The 23,023-nt window shown below is 46.5% G+C and overlaps 1 protein-coding gene across 1 annotated transcript in view; it reads left to right on the forward strand.

Moving 5' to 3' along the window:
• Nucleotides 1-22,386: 22,386 nt before the first annotated feature.
• Nucleotides 22,387-23,023, forward strand: part of CCND1 (cyclin D1) — a 16,100-nt gene continuing 15,463 nt past the window's right edge. The window contains exon 1 of the mRNA XM_039724999.1: nt 22,387-22,766. Coding sequence (XP_039580933.1) covers nt 22,569-22,766 — 198 coding nt within the window. The 5' untranslated portion in view covers nt 22,387-22,568. The remainder of the gene's footprint in view (nt 22,767-23,023) is intronic.

Consider the following 23,023-nt stretch of genomic DNA (forward strand, 5'->3'; position numbering starts at 1 on the left):
AAGAGCAAACCAAAGCACACATCCATCATCAGAGCAATCTATGAGTCACCTAAGACAAATGCTAGCTCTTTCAAGGCAATCCTATACAATAGATCAGTAAACAATATCTTCAGTCTCTGGCTGGGAATTTACACCCAGTCATTTACAAGCCAAAAAATAGGTCAAAGAATAATGGTGATAACTTGCCTTATCATCAGGCAGGGTGTGTGACAAACTGGCTTACATGGCCTCTGATTTTTCTGTTGGGGTGACAGCCCAGAAGTCATTGATTTCATCTCAGTGCTGCAAACCTGAATGGAAAATCAGAGACAGGTTTTAAAAAAAAAACCACCTCTTATAATTATGTATAATTTATAAAGTAAGACATAACAAACTTTTAAAAGGACAGCAAATGCAGAATAATACCAGAGTTGAATGAACACAGGGCTTCTTAACCACCAGAGAAGCCACCTGAAGAGGGTTTTGCAGCTCAGTGTGACAAATTCCTGCACAGCATTCTCAAAGTCCCCAGCCTGAGCCACTCTGAGCTCAACTGCTCTTGGGCAGAGAGAGCTGGGAGCTGGGGAATCGCTGCTGAGCAGTAACGTATGTTTTCATAATCTTCACTTTCAGGAATGTCCATTCAACATCCCAGCTATTGACCAGTTGATAAGGGTGCAGATGGAATGTTTTTTGCACATTTGGCAGCACACTGGGGTGAATCTGTTCCTGAAGTGTGTTTATGTTTGAGGGGCTTTGCATGCAGGCTATCTCCTCAGCAGCATGTTAAACTCTGCTCTCCAAAGACAAGAGTGCAAGAGCCAGTGTGGAGGGGAAGAAGAATCCAAGAGGATGGAAAAGCTGCAAGACACATTTCCTTTGGAACACCGAAACTGGATTTTCAAGATTTGAAGAGCCTTTCTCATTTAAAGGAAAAATAACAAACTCCAATAAACTTACCACAAACTACAGAGTTCGGGGAGTCTGGAGCTGTAAAACGAGACACCGTATTTTCAGCTGCCTCCACAATGATCATAATTTGACAGAACATCCTGTGTTCAAACACTGAATTCTCTCAGAATGTTTGCAGGTGATTTTTGCAATTTTCAGGGCTCTCCTAATTTTACACCATCTCCTTCCCTCTTTCCCTACCTGCATGTGGATGCTGACATGTGCTGTCACTTAAAATTTGTCTTTCACAGCCTGAGCAATCATTTTTGGTGTAAGGGAAGGGCTTGCCAGCATTCTGTGGCATGGCATTTAGGCTTGGCTCCCATTGTGTGCCTATTTCCACTGAAGTCAATCAGTTCACATCAGGTATTCTGCAGACCCAGCACTGCAGTTTCTTATCATTTCTAGGGGGATTAGAGCTAGAAACTTAACCACTGGCTTGAAGATGACACAGAATTATCCCTGGATTTGCTCCCAAACTCATGTAAATATCTTCCCTGCTCCCAGAATAACATCCAAGCTACTTTTCTCGCTCCTCACCCTTCTGCACCCCTCCGCACTTCCCGACCTTGGCAGGGACATTTCAGAAACAGCCACCCCAGTGGTGTTCCCACTCCGGGAGAGGAAACGCTGGGTGGGAGGAGTCGCGGGAGGAACGGGGGAAGCGGAGCTGTTTCCACACCGTCCCGGGCTGCCCTTCTGCAGCCGAGGGCTGGGAATGCCCTCGGGGCTCTGGGGCCAGCGGAGCCCCGAGGCTGCGCAGCCCGGGCGGGCCGGGAATGCGCCGGGCAGGGAATGCGGCTGCCTGCATCCCTCAGCACAGCTGACGCTGACAGCTCTGAGCTCTTGAAGGAGCTGAATGAACCCGGGTCAGGCCAGAGGCAGCCCCCAGCATCCCTCCCTCCCTGCGCGGCTCACTGAGACGTGAAAGGCGCTGGACGCTCCTCAGCAGCGGCTGCTCCGTCACACGTCCCGTCAGCATTCCAAGACGTACAGTTCCGAACTTTTTCCATGGAGGCAGTGGCGGTGTTCCGTGGCTCTCGGGGCTTTGGGAATCCCAGGGCAGGCTGTCCGTGCGCTGGGATTGCTTTCGTGCGTCTCCACCTGCTGGCTGGCACTCCGCTGACTGCAGCCGCCCGCCGGGATGGCAGCGGAGCTCCGCCGGGAGCGGGCTCGCCTGCGACACGCCGCTCGCCTCCGCCAGAGGACGGGCAGGCCGGAGAGAGCGTGTTCTTAATTCGGCAACGAGCGACGTCCTGCGTGGCAGGTGACAGGGAGAAGGCCGCTGAGATTTTTCACGCCAAGCTTTTGAGCTTCTGGAGGCTCACTTGAGAAGATTTTTTTGGGGGGGGAGGAATTCATCAAGTGTGGAACCATCAGCGTTTTATTTCCCTACCAAAACCAGATGCTAAGAATGTTAACGTGCTTTCATTGACACAGTGAAGGAGGGAAATTGTTTATTAATATCTGGAAGCATGAGCATTCTGGGGCCCACAACTTAGTTGCTGTGTGGTTAGAAAGCAGTTACTTAGCAAATACAGGCAGGCAGCTGTTTCAAATGGAAAGGAATAGAAATGATTAATGACTTCTATGCTTTAAAGAAATGAACCCACAGGATTTCTTCTACTGTGCTGTCCCACTTGGCCATTTCTGTCATGTGCCCTGGGACTTCCTTTGGAAGTTTTCAATGGTCTGTCGTGAACTACTCTTTAGAAACTTACTGGACCAGATCTGGAGCCAGACAGATGCCAGCTGTGGATGTGACCCATTTGTACGTACATTTACAGACTCTGAGCACAGACTATCAACACTTGATATTCCATGAACTTTGTCCTGCAGCAGCAATAGTGTGTCCTGCTTTCAGGCACTGCAGTGATGAGCACAGTATCGACTCCTATTTAGAGCAGGATCAGTGTCACCTTTTCCCTCTTGCAGCTGCATTTTATCCGGGCTATATTGTGCAACGGAGCAGGCAAGGGGCACTCTCAGGAACCCAGACAATACAAGGAATGAGCCTTTCCTTTGTTAGCCATGTCAGATATCAACATGGATTATTGGTATTTCACCAGCTCCTGCACTTCCAGCAGTGGCTTGTTTTTATCACTCTGCCTTACTCTGGGTCTTAGCTCTTCTCTGTGTGGCATCACAAGGTAGAAAAGGCTAAAAAAGGGATGAGGAAGAGAAAGAGGAATATGGAGAAAAGAAAAAGGAAGGGTATACAAAACAGATAATATTTTCACTAAACCATCCACAGTGAATCATCCAGCAAATTTTATTATGTTACTTATCAGGGAGAGTAAGTTCTGCCCTGACTTGACTTAATGGAATTATTTTGAATTTACTTCTGTTCAAAATGGTACATTCCTTGGTCCACTAATGGTTCTGTTGCCATATTTTTGATTGAGTACATGTTCAGAAATGTGAATGTTTGCTCTTCCAAAGTATTATCCCCTGCCAAAATGCTATGGCTAAGCATTGAAAACAGGATAGATACTACAGAAGGTGGTAAGGTGCCCATTGCATATCTGTATGATTAAACACATTCAAGAACATTTATTACATACCCATACAGGCAACAGTCCAGGCAGGTCCAGTATATTCTGTTTTTGTTAGCACCAGAGGTATGACTAAATCAGCTGGCTGTGTGACCTCAAACCCACCCAGTAGTTTAAGAGGTGTATGAGTTTAATGCATCCTGAATGCGCCTAATAACTTGGCTAAGCACAGGCAGACAGCTGAAGGGGGTTCTCACAGATCAGTCTAAGACCCAGCAGCACTGGAAGATGATATTTCCTTGTCTACGAGGATATCGCTCTCAGGTCATCGCTTCAGCACAGGAAGTTATCTGCAACCTGGGGCAACAATGTGCACCAGGACACAATTAGCCTGCTGTCTGATGATATTTAAGAATTAGCCACACAAGGCTTTCTTACAAAGCTGTCAGAAAGGCTCAACTGATTATTTTAACTAAGCCTGTTTAAAATACCTGAATAAACTGATACACAACAAAAGCAACTTCTGCATATTTGAACTGCAGGCTTCCTTTACATCATTTATTTTTGGTGTAGGAATAAAGACCAGTTCAAGTGAGTGGTGTTTCTATATTTCTCTGGAGATATCTGTCAGGTACCCAGGTGAATTAGCACTGATGCTATTCAGAGCTCACAGCAGAAGGATGAGCTTTATACATGTGGGTACCTCAAATCACACATGGAGGTATAAATTCAGCTCCATGTTTCAGTCCACTTTGCTGAAAGCAGAAGTTGCTCCAATAGCCTGAATCTTCTTTCACAGGCTATTTTTGAAACTGATATAACTCAGGCAGGAAGTGTGAGTGTGTGTATCTGTGCTGCTGAACACCACATGAGGGCCAGATCTGTTTTCTGAAGTCCATTCTTGCTCCTGGTTTTGCTTAGTTGTTTTTTTGTTGTTGGTTTTGGTTTGCTTTTGGGTTTTTTTTTAACTGCAAAATACTTCCTGAAAACTTATCCCTGGTAATCCTAGAGGGTTTAATAACAAGGTCTTATTCCTAACTGGATCATCTAGCTGTTGCACATATGGATAAATTTCTCTCTTGTTTTCCTGGCCCCTTTTATCTTGCAGTATTTAGTCTGTGCTCTCAGTTGACACTGTCTCAGCTACCACAGTATTTTACTGCCACATTAAAAATTCTTTTAAAATAGTGCTCAGTTGAAGATCTCTCCATAGTACAGCATTTCCGCCCTCTATGAAAACAGCATATTCAAAAATAGGCTGTAAATTTCATGATTTGTTGTTATTATTATTTTATGTTTTTCTCCAGAGCATGCTGATGCTGAGAGAATGTCAGGCAGGTGGAGGAGTCACCATTTGCAAGCAGATCCTACATGAGTGGATGTCCTCAGGCCTCAGAGTTGCACTACCAGTGAGGAAATACTGATTTTGAACATTTTTTTCACCAGGAATGCCCCAATTAGTGTTTCTGTTTTGGCAAGAAAATGATTGCCTGCAAATTCTCTGCCAGTCTCTAAGTATAAAAAGGTGGGTGGTTTGCTCTTTCTGTTAAATGTGAGAGGCTGGCAGGTGACTGCCCACAGTGAAACCCCACAGGGGGCTCAAGTGGTGCCACCATTTCCCAGGCTGGTGGCACCTCATCCAGGCACAAGGCCTTTTTTATCCCTCTTCTTTCTGTCCTGCAAGCTGAGGCTTGTGAGCACCAGGGGAGAAGCAAGCTTTAGTCTAGCAGCTCACACCAAAGTAACTTACTTCCCTGGCTGGAACAAGGAGGAACTGTGGAAGGAATTGCAGCTCTCTGAGTCATACTTCCTCCTTGGAGTTTCTCTTGGAGTGGTGCAGCCCTGCACCATGCCTTAGGCTGACAATAGAATCAAACTTGTCCATCACAAAGTGGTAGAGAAAAAGAAAGACAGTGAGGCACTGGGTTATCATACCCTCAAATTTCCCAACTACAGCTCTAAATATAGCCAAACATGTAAAAATCTGTTTCTGGAAACAGTACAACTATTTAGCTCCCAACCCTTCAAACAACATACACACACACACAAAAAAAATTAAAAAAGCACCACCCCAAAACCAAAACCCAAACCCCAAAAAGCCCCACCAGTTCTCTCCCAACCAAAATTCTGTGTGTGGAGCCATGTTAAGCACATTCTGGTCTCCAGCCAGCAAGTGAAAAATTCCCAAATGCCACACCTATCCAGGGTGTGACTAGAGACTATCAACTAGTTTATATTTGCACTTTGATATAGAGCACATGCTTAATATCCTATGGTGTATCCTTGGAAAAAAAATAGCAACAAGTTTCAACACAGAAATGGTGTTAGATTAGGAGGCCAGAATAAATAAGAGCCAATGAGTTGTACAATGACTTGAGGTAGCGTATAAGATCTCATCTTAAAAAATAACATGAGGGCAGTATGTTGTAGATGAAACACATAATGAAAAAAACATTCCAAACTCCTCATTTGGGAATAGATTACAAATAAAATAGGTTCAGGCATGCCAAGTGTAAAATCTTTGATATGGAAATGCAGTAATGGTTAAATGGAATGGGCTGAAAATCTATTTATCAACAGTGTGTAATGCCTACTTGGATCGTCCCATGAGAAAAGCAAATAAGGAGTAGTAGGAGAATATACAGACAGTGTTAAAAAGTTTACTTACCTCCTGCTTTCAAATCTCATGACATAGCCCTTCACCTGGACTGGAGATTTTGAGAAGTTACAAAGTTGGTATTAGACCACATCTCAAAGAATTTAGGAAATATGCCCTGAGACCCAGATTTTTGGGATTCACCCACTATGTTCAGGGCATTTAAAAGGACCTGGTCTCTTGACAATGAAAAGGAGCCCTCTGGCACCAGGCCCCCCATGAGCAGCATTCCCAAAGCCTCGACCCAGGCCAGGGGGCTCCACAAGGTTGTCATTGATGGAAACGTGGCTGTGAGAGGGACCAGCAGCCCGTGCTCCGAGTGACACCACCCGACTTCAAGGGGCTCCTTCCTGTCACTGCTACCTCGGGATCCTTTCCCTTTGTGTCCCTTTGTGCTGGCCCTCTGCTCCATTATTGCCAATGGGCATGTAAGTCATTACTGCGCCTGACATGTGAATCACAAATGCGAGTGCCATGGAAATTAAACTCCCTGACCTGCTCGCATTTTTCTCTTTGATGTCAGCCTGAATAGGCATTTTTGACTGGAACATAGTTTTAATTTTGAGAGCTGGCAAGGCAACCACAACCTTTTCTACAAGGGAGAATTCTTTGTTGTTCTTCCTGAATTGCTTTCCTAAAGAAAGAGTGTCTCAGCGAGTAGCACTGAAGAAGGCCCAGATCGTGTTTGCAGTGCTTTCAAACACAGGAAGCAGAAAACAGCTCCTGTGTTCCTGTTCAAACGCACAGCCCCAAACTGCACCAGCCTGAGCAAGTTGCATAATTTCCATTCATATGACAGGGAGCTGAAAATGGAAAGTATCTCTCATTCATGGCTGAGGACTCCTCTTTGCAATGGCACCCTGGGTTTAGGGTTATTGTGGCCATGCACAACTCGCGGGGCAGCTGCGTGCTCCAGGTCTGAGCACCTCACCACTGGCACAGGCAGAGGTGTTGGGACCTGAAGGAATTTGCAAGGGATCCAGGACCAGTATTAGATTTCCCTTTGAAATCAAGCACTGTTTTGCTGAAAACACTGCAGTGGTGCCTGTTTTGAAACTGCAGTTTCCCACCTCGCTCTCACTGACCTGTTTGAAAGAATAAAACTGGAAGGGTTTCCAAGATGGATGACACTGGGGCCAGGAATCAAAACCTCACTTGTGTCTCTAAAGGCTTTTCCATGGTTGGAAACCTCGTTCTTGCTTCAGAGGACTATTTTTTTCTTCACTCTCTCAGCCAGGAGGCCATCTTTGTCTTCAGGTCACAGTATGGTTCTTACAGCTGCAGGATTTCAGGTAGGTAAATATTCCAAAACAAGGAAATAAGCACGTATTCAAATATATATCCATGCTACCCAAAGAAAATTTTGTTTCAGACATGTGGTTATCTGGGAAAAAAATATTGTTTGATGCACTGTTCTCTAATTTGTCAGTTGGACCTTTCCTAGAACTTTCAGCCTGGCAAAGAGGCAGAAAATAATTTTATGGCCAGGAAGATGGCATGGACATTGACTTGTTGAAGTTCCAGATGGACTCAATGATTCACATAAAGTCATATTTTATAGCTAAACTGCTGGAAACAGAAATCTTCATTACAGAATCATTACAAATACCTCCATAGTTAAGATTACACAAAGAACAGACTATTTGTTTCAAGACAATTTTTCAAACCTCCTCAGACCCAAACAATAATTGATTGACTGCAAAATGAATCTATCAATGTCTGGAACACAAATCTGAGGTTAAGGAATAGTACTTTTGAAACCTCAGATTTTCAGCTTTCTTCTCAGGTTTGTTCTCTGCAGAAAAGGGGGAAAAGAAACTTTGAGAACCATGCACTGCTTTTCTGGAGAAGATTAAATTCTATATTAAATTAAAGCCATCACCATTTTATCATTGATTTTTGAAAGAACCGAGGCTGAGAGACAGTAGAGGGAGAAAGGCTAAAGGTCTGTAACACTTGAAGATGCCACTATAAAATTTACAAAACACATTTGCTCCCCTTGCAGTGAGACTTGCCAAGATTTCTCGGCATAGCTGATTTCCAAGTGTACACAAAGGAGGCAAAGCTGGACTCCCAGTTTTAAGGAAGCATATGCAGGAGCTCTTGAACCAAGTGAAAGCAGTCAGCAGAGATGTGGGAGTTCATGGATTTGTGCATTTGACGCCTTGAAATTTTGCAGAAGAAACATAATTTTAATAGGGAGCAGAGGTGTGTTTCACTCTGATGAAGTGGACAGGACACAGGCTCATCAAAGACCTCAGAAATCAAAACCTCCTGTTGCGCTTGAAAAGAGTAGTAATGTAATGTAAAGAAACAAGAGTCCAGAGCTGTCTTATGCCTGAGCAGCCTCCTGGATTAAAAAAAAAAAAAAAAAAAGAGTTTTTGCTGGAGAAAGGGTGGGCAGATCCATGAAGTGGATACTGATGTTCCCCATTTGCTTCTCATTCCTGCCAAATAATTCTTATACAGTGTTGGGCAAGACAATTCAATTTCTCTGGGCCAGATTTTCCGACATAGAGGCAATAAAGAATGATTTCTGTCCCCAGTCCTTTGTTCCTTTTGTCTATATGAGCAGCAAGCTGTTCAGAATCAGGATTGTATCTTACTGGATATATTTTCAGTGCTTAGCATAGATGTCTCTCAGTCTCAGATGTGACCTCTAGGCACCATAGTACTACAAAATTAATTACCTGAGCTTGTGTGTTTATGTAGCTAATTGTAATAACTTCAGTCGGGATACTGGATCTAATTTTAGCTCAGTGTGAATCAGTTCATATTCATTGATTGACCTGTCTCTCCAAGCCTATTGCTTGTGAAAATATTGGTTCACAAGCAGGTTGTCAACATGCACAAGGACCTTTCTATTGTTTGGGGCTTTTTTTTTTTTCCCTGTGAAATGAGCAGGTGAGGATGCCTTACTGCCTGAAAGTTAACAGACTTAGGACATATTTCAAATATACCTGATGCTAATCAATTTGTGAAGATGTAGAAGGGTATAACACAACTAAACAACTTCAGGAAGAATGCCTGAATTGCTGGATGGTATGTTGAATGTGTGCTGAATCACCTCCACAGAGGGATCCTCCTGTGCCTTACCGGCACAAAACCACACTTTATTATCCCGAAGAAAATTGGGTCAAAGTGCAAAGCAACCATTCAGCACCCAATGAAGCCAAGCAGAATTATTTCCTTGGTAACAAGAAGCATAAGGATTTTGAAGACCTTTCCTGTGGCTGCTGGGCACTTTCTCTGAGTCCTGAGCATCATCAGACTCAGTTGTGGTTTTGTGTCTTAAGAAGTGCTTAGCCCCTTGCAGTTTTCACTCCTGACATGCATCTAACTTTTCTGTCTAGTTCAGAAGGATCACTGAAATGTTTAATCAGAGAGCACTTGATATTAGCACTGTTTTCCAGAATGATGCCTGTTAAGCTGAAAGAATATAGAAGCTCATTATCTTCCAGAGCAAATTATCATCATGATTAACAGTAGATTTATCACACGGTTGGTTCCTCACAGCATTCCAATTATGATGTTGCATCAGACTCACTTCTTTAAAAAAGAAAACTAATGGATTTGGATTTTCCTCTCCAACAGTGTTCAGCAACCTACAAGCTCCACAGAGACATCAGAAGGTTTTGAGAGTAAATGAAACCTTTTTTTCGGTGTGGTTGCCTTTGTAATAACAGTCTTCTTATTTGTTGGATACTTATGTAACATAAGATGAAAAGACATTTTATAGCCTTTTGGCAAGAGGACTGAAAATTAACAGCATACCTGTGGCTGCCCTAAGCCAGGGAGGGAGTCATTTTCAGGCCATGGGAAAACTGCAGGTTTGCATCCTTCCCTTCTCCTGACTTACCGGCATTCAGTATTTCCACAGACTTGTTCTCCATGCATCACTGTCGTGCACAAAAAGAGAAATTAAGTAATTGGTTCTGATGCAAGGGCAGGAGACCGAGGTGGCAAGAGACAACTGCCACCCATCAGCGTTTCCCCGAAGAATGTGGTGGTTTAACTCATCCCTTCGTGCTGCATTTTGATGTTAACTCTGGCAGCAAAGCCCAGCAGAGGCAGCACATCCAGAGGGAGGAATCGTCACCATCCCGGTGGCTTTATGGGCCATATCCTGTAGGCAGGCAGACTCCCCCTGAATCCAAGGGATGTTTTACAAAACAATCAATGGCTTTTCGCACCGACTCCCTCTCAGTGTGCGGAAAGGAAAACCACAAAAAGATAATGATCTGGGGTTTGATCTCAGCCATACCGGGCTGACAGTAGGGTAATCCCATTGACTCCAGCTGATTTATTCCAAATGACTTTCACAGGCTTTGGGCTGGGCCTTTAAACAAATGTAAACTTGATCAGAACCAAGCCCAATCACATTCATGCCCATTCTTGCTTTGAATATTTGTCTTCCATAGTTTTCACCTGGAACCCGAATGACCTCAGCGCAAAGCTTCCTTATTTAACATTAAGTTGACAACTGTTTTCAAACAAGTTAATTACTGTCATTATGAAAGCGAGGCGCTTTTAATCCTCAAAGCAGCGATGCTGGGGGGTACACTTTCCTGCACATTCCCATTGATTACCAACAAATAGATCCGTCAGAGCTGCGGGTCCCAAAGAAATGCAGGTGTGGGTGGAGCAGACTGTGGCCCACAAAACCAGCCAGGCTCCTGGAAAAATCTTTGGGATACTGGCGTGCCCTGAGCTCTGGTGATGCTGCTATTGAGATCTGTGCTGGCATTTGGGAGGCCCTCAGCTCTGGACAGATAAAGACAGGGTTCAGAAGGGTGACTGAAGCTGGCAGCCCCATTAGATCAGAAAGTGACTCACTATTGAGCGAGCCCTGTCAAGCAAGATAAATACAATTTTGGTTGTTAGCTAATATATTTTTGTTTGTGTTCCCAGTGCATCCAAGGCATTGATTGCATTGCAGTCTACCACGCTGGCAGTAAGTACATGCTGCCACAATGCTCTTTGCTCTGGAAGGAGAACATTTGTGAATACAATGGTTGTATTTGTCTGTCAATATTACATCACTGCTGACGTACCCTGCACCAGCTCTCTGAGTGGAATAGTATCAAAATATTTTTGAGTTTCCAGGAGTTAAGTTATGGAAAGGCAATATATAAGCTGGACAGCATTTAAGTAACTAGAATTCTCATCTAAGAAGCACTTCTACTATCTGTCACCTTCATCTGCCAGCCCTTCCTTCCTGCATCTCTGTGACTAAAGTTTTGTGGCTTGATAGAGTGAAGCTTTGGACTTTGATCTAAGAAAGCAGGCTTGACAGGGGCTGTTTTAAAGATGCCTTGTAGGATGCTTCTGCACCTCCACTGCTGAACTTTATCAATGCAAGCAGGTCTCAGGGGTGCTCAGCATCTCCTGAAAGAATACCAGCTATGCATTTGGGTTATTTCTGCACGTTGTACTTCCTCTCAGTTTGTTTTTTTAGTTTTGTTTAGCATTCACTTAGACTTCAGGATGGCTATTTATGGAAATTTAAAATTTTCATGATCAAGAAAGCAGTTTGCAATTAGAATGAGCAGAAACCTGTGGTTTTGAGAGCAGAGGGAAACTTTGTAGCTTGCATGGTTGGCATATCCATTACCAATAGCCAAACTTTGCAAAGGAGTAAATAGGCAAAGGTGTACGGCAAAAAGGAGGTGAAAAGCATCATAAAACCAACGTGTTGTCTTTCTCCAGGTGATCTTAATGTAAAGTAAGTTGGCATACCAGATAAGGCATTATCTGTCACGTTTGATAGAAGTCTTTTCAGACTCAAGTAAAAGATCTCACTGTAATCACTTCATGATCAAGTCTTTTTCTGAGAATCATAGAGAGATAGCTGATTATTTGTGCAGCCTGAGAAAAAACTGTGGCTTTGCAAAGCTCTGCCATACACGTAATAGGCCTTCAATGATCAAGATTTCTGCTGCTTTTCCTAAACCTGACTGCAATATATGTGGAAAGAATTGAAACTAAAATATTAGCAATTAATTTACAGCACTTTGGAACCCAGATAGCTGTGGGTACTTTTCAGGAGAGGCATGAGCAAGCACTGACTGTCAGTCATTGTGTTTGCCCTCCACTGTGGTCCTTCAGGCCTTCTGCTGCATTTTTACTGATTGTGGGAAATTCTTGTAGAGCCCGCTGGTTAATTATGCTAGGTTAAACAAGCCGTTAAGTGATGTGGGAAACCATTGCAAAGATACTCAGCTGAGGCTGCAAGGCTACACCTCGTGTATAACCCCTTTCCATCTGATAGTGCTATCCTGGTGTGGGCTGTGTGGGAGCCTGCAGCTCCTATCAGCCCAGCCTGATGCTTCATGCCACATTTCTCATGCAGATGATTCTCTCTCCCGGATTTAAGCCCTAGGCTGGGATGAAAATGAGTGAAGTAACTTGTATTCTCCCTCTTGAGTACATAACACTGCATTGTGCTGCTTGTCAGCTCTGTTCTGAAACAATAGCTAATTTTTCTCACATATGGCACAAGATATTATCATCGTTATTGTTACTATGATTGCGTGATATCATTTAAACTAGTCCAAAATTGCATACCTGGGTGTAATTGCATCTTTCTCCTGATCAGCTGAGCCAGACATATGAGATAACTATACCATGAATGGAGCCAGGGCCCTGAGCTGGTTGGGCTCCCTCAGCATGGGAGCAAAGGTGGCAGAGAGGGTTTCTAAACACTGTTCTGTCAGAAGAGCGGGAAAGACGATCCAGCCTGAGCTGAGAATCTGGTTTTCCTGCTAAGAAGACGCACTGGAGCAGAAGAGACCTGTTTCTGACCGTGTTTCCAGCCAGCTCCGCTGGAGCAAGAATCAAATTTTGGCAGCACCATCTGAAAGAGCCCCACAAAATGCTGAACTCAGAGAGGGTAACAGACCTGGGGCCTGATCCCTCCTGCACTTTCCAGTGGATGAATTTCAAGTGACTTTTCCCTAGGGTGGCTTTGTGACTTGTAAAAGGCTGCCTGCAAGACGCAGTGAAACTAACATCTGTCCTGGCAGGTCTCCGCCTTATCTTCAGGCTGATACCATCAAAGGTCTCAGTCTATCCCGGTTGGGGACTGATTGTCCCTCTAGGCAGTGAATGACTTGTGAAAGTGAGTGAAGTTTGGATTTTTAGGTGGGTTGAGGCACTGTGATGGCACCCAGTCCTCAGGGGGTTTGTTCCCTTTCCACCACCCTGTCCCATAGGCATTCCTAACTGAGCCCAGGCACCGAATCCTCCTCAGGACAAAAGCAGCTGAGGCTCCCTGCAGTCCTGTGAGGGAGCCCTCCTGAAGCACAGCACCCGCCTTTCCTTTGGTTCCTACATTCAGAATTAAAATTCTCCCTTTGTCATTCAGTCTCTTGATCGTCCTAGGACATGTCTGACCAGAGATGAAACTGGCTCCTGTGGCTCAGGATGAAACTATCCTGATCCACACGGTCTGAGGTGGTGTTTTTGGTGAGTTTGTGAGGTGCAGTGGGATCCTGTGTGAGGAAGTTTACCATAAACTTCCAGGATCAGCTGCCTGGGCTGTAGATCTGTGCTTGGACTCAGCAGTTTTCTGTGGAAGAAAATCCCAAGATTTCAAACCAACACATTTTTTCACCTACATTTTTGCTTTCCACTGAGGTTGTTCCAACTGTGGAAGCATCAGCAGGGAGTAATATGACTTAAATTCCTGAGAAGTCTTACAGTAAGGAGAAATCACTGCAAGACCTTCTTTAACAGTTGGACTTGATGATTTTTCCAGCCTAAATGATCCTATGGTTCTATAAAATCACACCAGCAGAGCGATCAGGAGATAGCAAAGGAAAATCACACCAAAGTCCCCACTCTTTGGCAGTTACAAGCTTAATTAAAGGGTAATGTAATCAAGCCAGTGATGAATCATAAACTTTTTATCAACGCAAAATGAAAGACTTTCCCCACTAGTGACTCCAGCTCACATTTTGCTATCACTGTGACTTCATCAAGTCCATGCACTGAATCCTTTCCCACCCGAGTCAGAAGGAGCTTCATGGAATTATACCAGGGTAAAACCAGCCCAAGGAGACAATGGCAGCATCCCTTCCTTAAACTCCAATGCCTACAGAGAGCCAAACAAATGGATCTGAATCCATATTGCTACCAGGTGATAAGGGATTTTTATGGCACAAGCAGCGCATTGCTTTGTAGATAAACGGCATGTTCCTTAAGGACACTGAATTCATAATCCCTGAGGCAAGGGAGTGCATTATCCTTCTTCCCAAAAGCACAGAGAGTGGCATGAAAGACACCAGGAACTTCATCCTGCTGAATAATGCCGTTACTATAATAGGAGGGAAACAGAGGGGGGATACTTCGCCACAGCCAGCAAGGATAAAATGGCCAGCAGTTTACATATCCAGCTTCCCATGAAAGGAAAATATCAGCCTGCCCAATCCCTTCCTACAGCTCTCCTTGTGCCACTGCAGCAACCCCACTGCCAAGCTAAGCCAGCCCCCGTATAGGAACATAAACACAGCCAGAAATCAGACTTGGCAGCAAATAAAGCCTGGGGTGGGAAATACCTCTCACTTAAAGTATCTGCTGCTGTAAGAGGGTCTCTTTGTAACAAACTCCCACGCTGTAGCCTTAAAGCTTAATGGTCTGTGAAAGTTATTATGCAAGGTTTTTAGCATTTGATTCCGTTCTGACAGGACTTTATGATCTGTATTACAGAAAACTGTTAAGCCAATCATACCCATAATGAATCTTTGTAATAGAATAGCTTCTAACATTTTGACTTTTCAGAAATACAGAAACACAAAACTGTCACTGATGTTATTTTCCCCCTGCTTCCCCAAGTCCATCTGTTAGAGCTGCTAAAGATCAAGGGCCATCATTTCTTCTACAGACTGAATGGTGGAAAAGGCACTTGGCTTCCAAGGGCCTAATTCTGCACTTTTTTATTCCCAGGCACAGACTCTTCAGGCACTATCAATTTGCCTTTTTCTTTTTAAAGCATGCCTGGTATAAGTCATGTCTGAAATATAATTCCTTATTTCTGCTACTGATGACAGCTTAAGTGATTAAAAGGAATTTTTAAAGTTCTTTGTAGGTTTCTCATTTTCATATTATTGTTATTTTCCTTTCTGCATTTCATTCAGTTCTGGTAGCAGAAGGAACCTTACTGGAGTCACTTTTTCCTTCTGTTCATTAAAACTAATTCTATACTGTTTGCTTTTGATGAGCATTAAAAGAAAAGGAAATAAAAACACAGGTACTAAATAGTCTAAAACACCCACCAACTCAAGAAAAACTGAATTTGCATTCTACAATGCAAGAAGGGCCCTTTAAGCTTGAAACAGGAGCAGATTCTTTAAAATCTTCCCAGAGAATAGCAGTGACCTTGCAGATCAGATAACCCATGGTCTCCAAGAGTTCAAATATGTCATCAAGACTTTATTTTACTGCTCGGTGTTCCTTGGCCTAGTTGCTTCAACCAGGCTAATTGCAGCACTCCCCCACCCAAAAAAACCCCTACAACAGGACTGCACAACCAGAACCAACGTCAGCAGAGCTGAGCTGGGCACATGGCAGGAACAGGGATAAATGAGACACTGTGTGGAGGGCTGGAGTTCTGCTGAGCAACTCTAATCTGATGGGTACAGAATATTAAAGCCAAGGGAAACATTTGATTAAAAACCTGCTAGATCTTTGCTCAGGGTCTTGTCACAAAGCCCTCACAGGCAGGCAGCCAGGTGCTGAGCAGCAGCACAAATGGTCCATGATGGAAATCCACAGGCCCCCAGCTCCTTCCACAGAAAACTTGCCTGAAGGAGACCTGGGCTTCTCAGACCTCTGCTGCCTTTCAGTGTCTGCAGAGAGAGACTGAGATTTGCCATCACTGAGATTTGCCATCAGATTAGAATACAGACAGCTCTGCGAGCATCATCTGCCCCAGCCCACGACCTCTTGGGCTGTGTCCAGCAAGCCTCAGCCTTTCCAGAAGGCCACGTGCCTTTGTGTCAGGTCAACATCCTTCAACCTCTCTGGTTTTATTCCAGAAAAATTCCAGTCAGGAATTTCAGGTGACAGGGGTGAGCATCCCAAAACTCCAGCATCTCCCACATCCCTCTGAGAGGGGCGAGCATCTCAAAGCACCCCGTCTCCTCTCACTGCTTTGCAGGCAGCTTGGTTTCACTGACACATTTTCTCTGCTGTTCCCTTCCCCCTGGATATCCCTGGCAGGATGGAAGAGCCCAGGAGCACAGGAAATAAAAGCATCCCAGTCGGCGTGAGAACTGCTCCCCTCTGTTCTGTCTCCAGCAGGCTGGAGCTTGTGAAATCAAACAGGGGCTGCATGTTAGCACAAAAGCTCACCCTAGCCCATCTCCATGGATTTTACCATTAACTGAGACTTTTACTTTCATTTTTATGAGAAATGGATGCTTTTCAAAGTTGTTGAGGAAGCAGCTGTTATTGTCAACAAGCTGTATTGGTTTTACTCCAGGATGGGCATTTCAGAGAAGTCAACTGGGAGAAGAATAATCACTTTCAGCAACAGCTACTGTCTAGACTAGTTTAGACTTAACTTTAAACCATACCCTTAGGCTTCAGGTTAGCAATGTATTTAAACATATATTTAAATTTTAGGCACATGTAAATTCCGGTGTACTTACTTATTGAAATTTAGGCACATGTTTCAGTCTTTTCCTGAATTAGCTTCTAAAACATTCACAATTTAGCCTCACTTCCATCAGTGCAAATCATTGTGCTACATCATTTGATTTTGTGCTACATCATTTGATTACTGCAGAAGTAGGAAAAAATATTCTTGGTAATTTCTTGAGAAAATTTTATACCAATATTTTGCTGGGGGGTTCAGCTTTTTTAACCAGTTTCATTCTCCAGCCTGAACTCAAAAGCAAATCTGGGATTTATGAAATACTTTGGTTCTAAAGGGAATACGCTCCAACTATACACAGATTTTAAAGAGGAGAGATAAAGTGGGGGCACAGCTTTATCGAGCATTTCAAGCAAAATGCAGCCACTCCCCTTTTCCAGATTCTCCTTTTTCCCAGCTCAGTATTCTGGGACATTTCCTGTTCATTTCAAGGCATGCTGGTGGTCAGCACTCACACCATGACACCAGCAGCATGTGGCTGGAGAAGACCTGTGTGTATTTTGGGTTGATGTAGTTGTTGATCAAAACTGGAATTCATATTTTATTTTTATTATTTTTTTACTTTAATCCTTCTGAAATGGAATGCACACTCAGAAAGACTATTCTTCTTTTTATTTTTCTTCTCTGAAAAGAGAAGTATTCACAGTCCAAGGTTGCAAATCTGAGCAATTTGGTCAACAATGTAAAAATAAATGAAAATTAGCCAACAAAAGAAATTCACTTGAGTTAAATATGAGGTTATTATTATACCTTGCATCCTCTTCTGTAACTAAATGGAGAGTGAGTCAGGTTAAGAAACAACCAGAGGGGACAAAGCAGCTACTGCTGACACTGTGTAGTGTTCCAGAAAAAAGAATATAAAATAAATAGGATACAAAGATGTAATTCTAGGATTATGCATTTCTCCAAAAATATGCTATTCCATACTCATTTTTAACCAAATCAGACTGCACCTCAAGTAAATAAGAAAATACCAACTGCCACAAACAGCTCAAATAAAGTATAAATATTTCTGAAGGCTTCACTAAGACTGTAATCTCATCCCTCAAGGTTCTCAATTCTTCACTTCCTTTACTGATTTCTGGAAACAAGTGGACCAGATTCCCCAGATCTTGTCACCCTGTACAATTGTTAATATTTTCACCAATCTGGCATGGGTGCTAGATTTGAAATGGCAGAACAGAGAGTCCACTCCTTTGGCACACACATAAAAGTGCACACACACACACACACGAAGCTAAAGGTGGTAAAAAGCCCAGGCAAAATGAGTTTATTTATTGTAGTCATTAGTGCTATACATTAAATACATTACGGGTTCAATCCTGCTCCCTTTGAAGTTGGTGGTATTACTCCCATTGAATTCATGTGCTCTGAAAAACGCCTGAGTTTTGCAAATTGATCATTTTGTCATCTATGCTTCAGGTCAAAACTGTAATTCCGTGTTTTAGACTTGGTTCTGAGCCAAATGATTTTTACTGAAGGTTCAAAGAATGCATGCCTGTCCTTCAGAGAGGTGCCAATCCACTTTACACCCAAGGAGCAGAGTGGTTGAGGATCTCAGAATGGTCTGAGGGATGCAAACATCTTGCGGCTGACCACAGCAACCCCAGCTCCCAGGGTCTTCCCAACAACAGCCCCTCACTTTAACTCAACAGAAAGGATGAGAGACCATCCTTTCTGAGACAGCATTTCTGCAGAGGATGTGATCCACACTGATTTACTGTCATTTATGGGGAATTACGCCTAAAATCGCTACAAAACATCTCCCTGTGTTTTTGTTGCTGTTTCTTTTTTTTTTTTTTTGGTTATTGTTTGTTTGTTGTTTTTCTTAAAGAAAAATAATAACATTGTGCTTCAAAACCTTCTAAATAAGCCATTCAACAACAAATTTCCAGCGGTATTTATTTATGGGCCTTTGGGATGACAAAGAGAGAGTGCCGGTTTGGGAAATAGAGAAAATGTTTCTTTACATTGTAAATCAAACGTAAATACTCTATGTGGGCAAGATGTGCTTTTTCCTACCTCACATATCCATATCAAACCCCAGTGTCTGTGCTGGCCATTTTCATGCTGATATATTACCAAAATATACTGTCAGCTGAGCAAAACAGAAACTGTAGCTGCTGGGTACAAAATCAAAATATTCTTCACTAAAACACTTTCACTTTAAGGATGCTGGTGCTTAAATACATTGTTTATTCACCTTGTTACTGTCTGCCAGGCTTCCTCTGGCGCCTCTCCCTCCACTGCCTCACTTCTGGCATGGCCTAACAGGAGGTTTTCCTCCATGAAGAAAGAAACAAAACCTTGCTCCCTGCTTCTTTTTCCTCTCCCCGTACTTAGGCCTTTTGCGTTTTCTTACCCCCAGGATAAGTTTGGGCTGAATTCCATTAGCACAGTGTCAGCTCCTCATCTCGGGACACCCCAGCCATCCCAACCTTCCCTCCCACCCCGACTCACGCCTCTCCCCAGCTTGGTGATGGTTCCCCTACAGAAACCCTCTGTGAGCTTTGCTCCACCAAATTCCCTCTTTCACGGGCCGCCCCTGGGGTCTGGGGCACGGCAGGCGCCAGTGAACACCTCCAGGTGGGTTTGGGATGTCTCCGGAGAGGGGCACCCCACGCCCTGCTCGAGCAGCTGTTCCAGAGCTCTGTCCCCTCGGTGTGGGGGAGTTCTTCCTCCCCCTGAGCTGACACTTCTCCTGATTTGTGTTTACGGCCATTGCTCCTCATCCTGGTGCTGGGCACCCGCTGGAGAGTCTGGCACCTTCCTCTTGGCACCCCTTGGAGGTTTTTACAGTCACCGATGAGATGCCCTCGCAGGCTCCCCCAGACTAAGCCCAGCTCCCTCAGCCTCCCCTCTCAGGAGAGCTGCTCCAGGCCCGTCATCTCTGCCGGAGCCTCTCCAGCAGCTCCTTCTCTTTCTAGTCCAGAGCAGTCCGGAGCAGGAGTGGGTTTTTTGGCGGGGGGAGGTGTTCCCTGTGGCGGCGGTGCCCCCGCTGCGCCTCTCTTCGCCTCACTACGGCGGGCCCCGGCGGCACGCCAGGAATGCGCGCTCCCGCGGCGGGGCCGCGCGGCGCGGCGGCGCGCAGCGGCGGGGGCGGGATGACATCATGAGAAAGTGGCGGCCGGGCCCAGCGCCGCCGGCAGCGGGCGGGCGCCGCGGGGAGGGGAGCGCCGGGCGGGCAGCGAGCGAGGGAAGGAGGGAGGGAGAGCGGGCAGGAAGGAAGCGCCGTCGGAAGCCCCCGGGGGCGAGAGCGGCGGAAGCGGCCGCAGCACGCGTCCCGCATCCAAGGAGGGGCGGCTCGGGAGAGCACCCCGGGGTTCCGGTGCGGGCACGGCGGCTCGGGCAGGCAGCGGTGGGGCCGTCCCCGCGGCTCGGGGACCGCCCCGGTGCTGCCACCGGGGCGAGCGGGGGCGGCCCGGCGGCGGCTCTGGCGCTGCCGCCCGGCCCGTCCCCTTTGTGTCGGCGAGACCGGGCGAGCCCCGGCCGAGATCTGCCCGTCCCGCCCGGTAACAGCCCCGCGCCCCCATTGGCTCCCGCGCCGCCGCTTCCTGCGGCCGCGCCGCCCCGCGGGGGCTCCCCGGGCCCCGCGCCAGCCCCGCCCGCCGCCGGCACCGCCCGCCCGCCGCGCAGCCCCGCGCCCCGCCGCGCTGCTTTTATGAATGGAGCGGCGGCCGCGTGCTCCGAGCGGGGAAAGGCACCTCGGAGAGGCCGGTGCGACCGGCAGGATGCCGAGGTGTGGGTGCTGCGCCGCGCAGCGAGAGGGACCCGTGTGCCTGGGCAGGAGAAATGTTCAGGAGGAAGGAGCTGGCGCGATCCCAGGGAATGCAACCGGCTGCCCCAAGGGCTGGCCCTGCTTCCCCCAAACCGGCTGCTCACCAGAAAGGTGTTGGGGATGCAGCGTTGTTAATGAAATAGGGTCCCCCTGGATGTGCATCGGGGGCACGTCCAATTCCGACCCAAGCGCGCAGGGGGACGTGTGTGCTTCTTCATTTAACATTGAAACCCTCCCGGCCAACTAAAGTTGTGGAAACAGAAGTGGGCGTCCTGTGCAGGCAGAGGGACGGGGGACAGCTTCCTCGCTTGGGGACCCTCTGGAGTCACCCCACGGGCTGTGGCGTGCAAGGGGAACTGAGAGTGCAGGGCCTCCAACATCCTCCTCCTCCTCCTGACAGACGGAAACAAAATGGAGACAAATGGTCAAGCAAACGAGTAAATGAGAAAAGATGGGCAGACAGTCCGTGCAAAGAGATTACATAAACACACAACTGTGCAACAACATGCCCTGTGATCTTTGGCACTGCTCTCCCTGCGGGTCACAGAGGAGAGATGCTGTGTCCTCCACGGCCAGCAGCCCCTGCCACCAGCTGGAGTTTCTGCCATCGGTGTTGTACCCCTGGCAGGTATTCAACACCCGGCTGATGCTAAAGCACCGAGGCTGAGGTTAATCCATGCACCCCAATTCACGGCCTTCCCGCTTCTCCCTACGCCACTTTGGGGCAGGACAAGTCACTTCTCCCATGCATCAGCCTCACCCCCGGTGTTCCCCAGCGGGCCTCAAGCTGCGCTGTCAGCCCCTGGGAGGAGAGGGAGGCTTTCAGAGATGCCCTTTTTTAACAGAAACAGCAAGAAGCAGAGTGTCCTCAGGTACAGCAGGCTCGGCCAGGGAGCGGGAGATATTTGCAGCAGGGCCCCATCACGCGTGGACAGAATGTCCTGGAGACGCGAATGAGGCCCCTGCAGGCTCCGGCACCTCCCTCCCACCCCACCAGCTTGGCTCCCCATGGGTGCTGGAGGGAGCCCTGGCCTCCATTTTGCTGCTCCGCTGGGATGTTTTTCCTGGGTGGCAGTGAGCAGTGGGGGTGGCGTGCCGAGTGTGGCCTTCCCCTCCCCGGTGCGCACTGCCACCAGCTTCGGATTAGTTCTCGCCCTGTCCCCTGCCACCTCCGTGCCCCTCTGGGAAGGTGAAACCTTTAAAGTGAAAGACCTTAAAAAAAAAAAAAATTGGAAAAATAACCATCTTGGCAGAGGGGTGGGCACCCCAATTGTTTATAAAGTTTGGTGTGCAGTAAAACCATCCTGGCTGGGAAAAAACAGGACTGAGGAAACGGGAGAAAGGTTTTTCCCTTGGGGTCAGCTACAAAGAGTAGGTGTTCAGGTTGGGAGTGCGCCTTTTTGAAGGACAGCATGGCAGCTACGTGCCAGTGACAGCACTAATAATGATAATAATAATAATAAATAATAATAATAATATTGATAGCAAACAGCAAGGCACTGGTGCTGCTCCGCTCCCCTCCCTGGCGCCCCTGTAAATAATACGAAGTCTCCTTGCATTTCTCTCCCTGGTGTCTGTGTGTGGCCTTAGCCCCATTCATCATTTGGCTCCCAGTGCAGAACTTGCTCCATTTTTAAAATTATGCATGATCCACTGAAGAGACAATTTGGGTTTCCCCCACTTCTCCCTTGCCCTTGAAGAAAGCGAGCCCTTGTCTCATTTGCATTAAAACCCTGCTCTCTATAAGCTAAGCAAAGGGGAAGGACTTGAAGCCTATGGGATGGCTTTAGGGCTCTGCCCCTTGCTTTTGGCTCTCTCTCTCTTTCTCATTCTCTCTCGTGCTTTGATCTCTGCTTAACAACAGTAACGTCACACGGACTACACCAGGAGAGTTTTGTTGGAAGTTAGAAAGTTTTGCAGCCTCCAGAGGGCTGTAGCGGCAGTAGCAGAAGCAGCATCCAAGGGACTCCTGGAAGGGGAAGAGAGAGAGAGCGAGCGAGCGACTGACTCAGTCCTGCTGCAGAGAAGTGACTCGAGGAGACGAAGGCAGACATGGAACATCAGCTGCTGTGCTGCGAGGTGGAGACCATCCGACGAGCCTACCTGGATGCCAACCTCCTCAATGACAGGGTGCTGCAGACAATGCTCAAGGCGGAGGAGACCTGCTCGCCCTCCGTCTCCTACTTCAAGTGCGTGCAGAAAGAAATCTTGCCATATATGAGGAAAATAGTTGCCACTTGGATGCTGGAGGTTTGTATCTTTCGGGGACTTTTCCTTGCAAGCTCCGGCACCGAAAAGAATTAATCGGGGAGCCGCTGCCCCATCTCCTGCCCCCTCTCCCTTTCCCCCGGGATCGCTTCCCCGGCGCGGCACACGTTGCTTGCCCTCGGAGACGCCCGCGTGGAGCGAGGGGAAGCGGCCCGAGGTGGCGGCGGCCGCCGGCTCCGTGTCCCCGCTGCCGCGGCCGGGTCCCGGCGCCCAGGGGCGGCGGACGAGCCCCATAAAAG

Source organism: Passer montanus, unplaced genomic scaffold (genome assembly GCF_014805655.1).
Source record: "Passer montanus isolate IOZ18808 unplaced genomic scaffold, ASM1480565v1 scaffold54, whole genome shotgun sequence".
In the NCBI taxonomy this organism is placed as follows: Eukaryota; Metazoa; Chordata; class Aves; order Passeriformes; family Passeridae; genus Passer; species Passer montanus.